General features: G+C 35.4%; 1 protein-coding gene across 2 annotated transcripts in view; it reads right to left on the bottom strand.

Moving 5' to 3' along the window:
- tbx20 (T-box transcription factor 20) overlaps positions 1-2,340 on the bottom strand; it is a 14,984-nt gene extending 12,644 nt beyond the window's left edge. The window contains exons 1-2 of one of the 2 annotated variants that reach the window (XM_015049869.1): positions 1,834-2,340; positions 748-985 (exon numbers count right to left, since the gene is read on the bottom strand). In XM_015049869.1, the coding sequence (XP_014905355.1) occupies positions 748-985; positions 1,834-1,963 (368 nt within the window). In that variant the 5' untranslated portion in view covers positions 1,964-2,340. The remainder of the gene's footprint in view (positions 1-747; positions 986-1,833) is intronic. The other variant, XM_015049870.1, reaches the window with a different exon arrangement.
- Between the last annotated feature and the right edge of the window lie 710 nt (positions 2,341-3,050).

Here is a 3,050-nt window from a genome sequence, read left to right as displayed (position 1 = left end):
ATATATATATATATAAAATTCTGACTTAGTCACAAATAACAATATAATGTTGGTGGGTGTAAAATAAAAAGAATAATTGAACATACTGACACCAGAAAAGACAATAAAATAGGCAATCGCATAAAACACGACACAGAAGGCAGTACGCAACAAGTAAGAATTAAAGTAAAACAAAATATGGACGAACAGCAGTAAGAGAACTGAAATCTGATTTTTGAACGACTGAAAAAATTACATCCTAATATTGTGTTAAGATCACATTATGAGAACTATGTTAGATCCACATGTAAGGCGAGACTTCCCAACTGTGGAGGATTTGCGATATAATAAAGCCATTTAGTGACATTTTCCCAGCTGTTTGAATTATGTCACATTTAAGGAAGTTGCATGTGCGCAGAGTAAAAATCCCTTCAGTTGCATCATGAATTATGCAGAAAATTCAGGGTGTTTTTCCTCCAAATATAACATAATTAACAGCACTTTCACTGTCAATTAAATATTTTGTTACCTAAACCTCTGTCGTGTGTGACCCAACAAATTGGCAAATGCTGATAACATGCAAACGATATTGTTGTGCATTTTATTCCTCCGCAGTCTCAGAAAACAAAATTGAGAGTTGCGCATGCATTTTCGTCTTTATATAAAAAACAAACATTTATATCATTATTCTACTTTTCCTCATTTTATTTTGTATTCTGTGATATCTGATATGATCGGAGTGATTACAGAGCAGCACATCCAGTTTACCTTCCAGACTTGGTGATGATCATTTCAGTGCCGAGCTCGTGGAATTTGTCCCACAGCTCTTTGGTCTCCAGGCTGCACGAGATTTTGGCCATCTCTTCGCTGGGGATGCCGGGATTGGTGGGGATGAGGGGCTCCGTGCACACCGCGGGCGCGCTCCCGCTGAAGTCCCCGTGCCCGTCCAGGGATGACAGGTCAGCCAGAGCCTGCTGGTTGCAGGAGGATTTCTCCACAAATTGCTCTGGTTTTATCAGAAACGTGGATGCGTAAACATGAAAAAGAAATGGAGAGTAACCGTGAGGATCGTCCTGATGTTATTTTAAAATTATTTAGTAAGAAAAAGAGATACAAACCATTCTAAAATTATAAAAGCATCAATAATACGAATTTCTAAACTTAAATATACTCCAAAAATAAAACCGTGCACAATCTACAGAATTAAAACAAATAAACAAACAGAAAAAAACAAATCCGTCATGTAATTTACGTTTTATATTTTAGAATATATCACAGTTCGAACAGAAATCGGAAAAACAATCATATAAATGTATATTATATTATATTATATTATATTATATTATATTACATTATATTATATTATATTATATTATATTATATTATATTATATTATATTATATTATATTATATTATATTATCATTTATAATAAGTAAGTCCACTAAGAACAACAAATAAATAAATGAACAAAAACCGGATTTCTGTGAAAACTACACATCACTTTTAGGAAAAAATATCCCTATTTACACATTTTCGTCTGCAAAATTCCGAAGACTTCCATTGTCGCACAAAATTATATATTAATGTATTTACGGCCCTTGTATTTTCAGAAAATAAAATTATGATTTTATACTTTCCATCAGTAAATATTGGCGTCTTGAATAAATAGGAGTGCTTAAAAGGAAGTTCATTGTAATCACAGGATTTCGTCACAAAAGAAGAAAATTCAATAAAAGCACTAACTTTTCTCACATTTTGGAGCTTCACTGTACAAAATCTTAAACCGTAATTATTTTCCTCAACAAACTGAAACAAATGTTCAAACAGTAAAGCTGGATTTCTTCCCCTCTCACCCAGAGGTTTGATGGTGTTCTCCTCCGCCTCCTTGTCCTTGCTGGACTTTCCGCTGGACATCAGGGCGGCTATGGAGAAAGCATTGGCCCGGGATGAGAGCTGCGGCTTCGGGGATGACGTGTACTCCATGTCGGTGTGTCAAAAGGCAAAAATATTCTCCTCTGATAAAATAAAAGCAGAAAACCTCCAGAAATACCGGCCGCTTTCGGCTCCAAGCGGCAGAAGGAAGTAAAGATTGAGGGAATTACGCGCGCAGTTTCTCCCAGATTTCAGGACTTTCTTGCGTTCAGAGTTTACAGGCGCAGACAGGTTAACAATCAGCACTCAAAAAGCCAGCAAAAAGGTGTTATTGCTGCCGATGTGGGGGTCGTGCTGGATTCATGGTGAAGGAAGAGCGCACGGCTGACTCCTGGGGGTTGTCAGACCTGAGGCCGGCGGCTCTTTGGGACGCTTCAGTCTGCTCCGGTCCAGCCTCCCCTTATTATTCCAGTCTGCCCTCCAATCGCTGCCTCTGGCTCCACGTCACGCTTTCACTGTCTCACAGCGGCCCTGAAAGCGAGCAGCCAATTAAATCCCCTGCTTCTTCCCGGTTTTTTTTTTTTTTTTTTTTTTTTTTTTCAAGCCAAAGACAGACAGGGAGGCAGAGACAGAGAAGAGAGGGAGATTGTAAGTAATAATGTGAGAATTTTATGACTGCAGGGGCTGATGACAGATTGAAATGACTAATATATGCAGGAAAAATCCTGATGTCTTGCAAAATAAAAGAAAGTTTGTATTAACCTTTTCTTAGATTTTATTTTCTCTTTTAGATATCAAGTCAGACTGTTGAGTGAAAGTTACCAAAGAAGAAACTGAAATTGAATTGTAGAATAAAAATCTCACTCATGTGTTAAATGATTTGAATAATTATGTTATTATTTCTTGTGAACTTTAAAAAATTCAAGGGTACATTTAAGATCATTTGTGCAACTATACTGTCAACATTTTAAATTTATTTGAAAATATTGTGATTTGTTTGATGATTTTAGGTAAATGTTTCAGAAAAAATATTTCTTATCAAACTTTTCATAACAAGATTGTTTTTTGCATGTTTTGCACAAAAATTTAGACTTAGCATAAATAAAAATAAACAATTTAAATATTTTTTGGCAGAAATATGAACAATATGATTTAACCTGCATATTGTTTTCATTATTTTTTTTATATTTATTTTATT

The sequence above is a fragment of the Poecilia latipinna genome, unplaced genomic scaffold, assembly GCF_001443285.1.
Source record: "Poecilia latipinna isolate Pla-1442-1.1 unplaced genomic scaffold, P_latipinna-1.0 Scaffold962, whole genome shotgun sequence".
NCBI lineage: Eukaryota > Metazoa > Chordata > Actinopteri > Cyprinodontiformes > Poeciliidae > Poecilia > Poecilia latipinna.
This window is presented reverse-complemented; position numbering and strand designations above follow the sequence as displayed.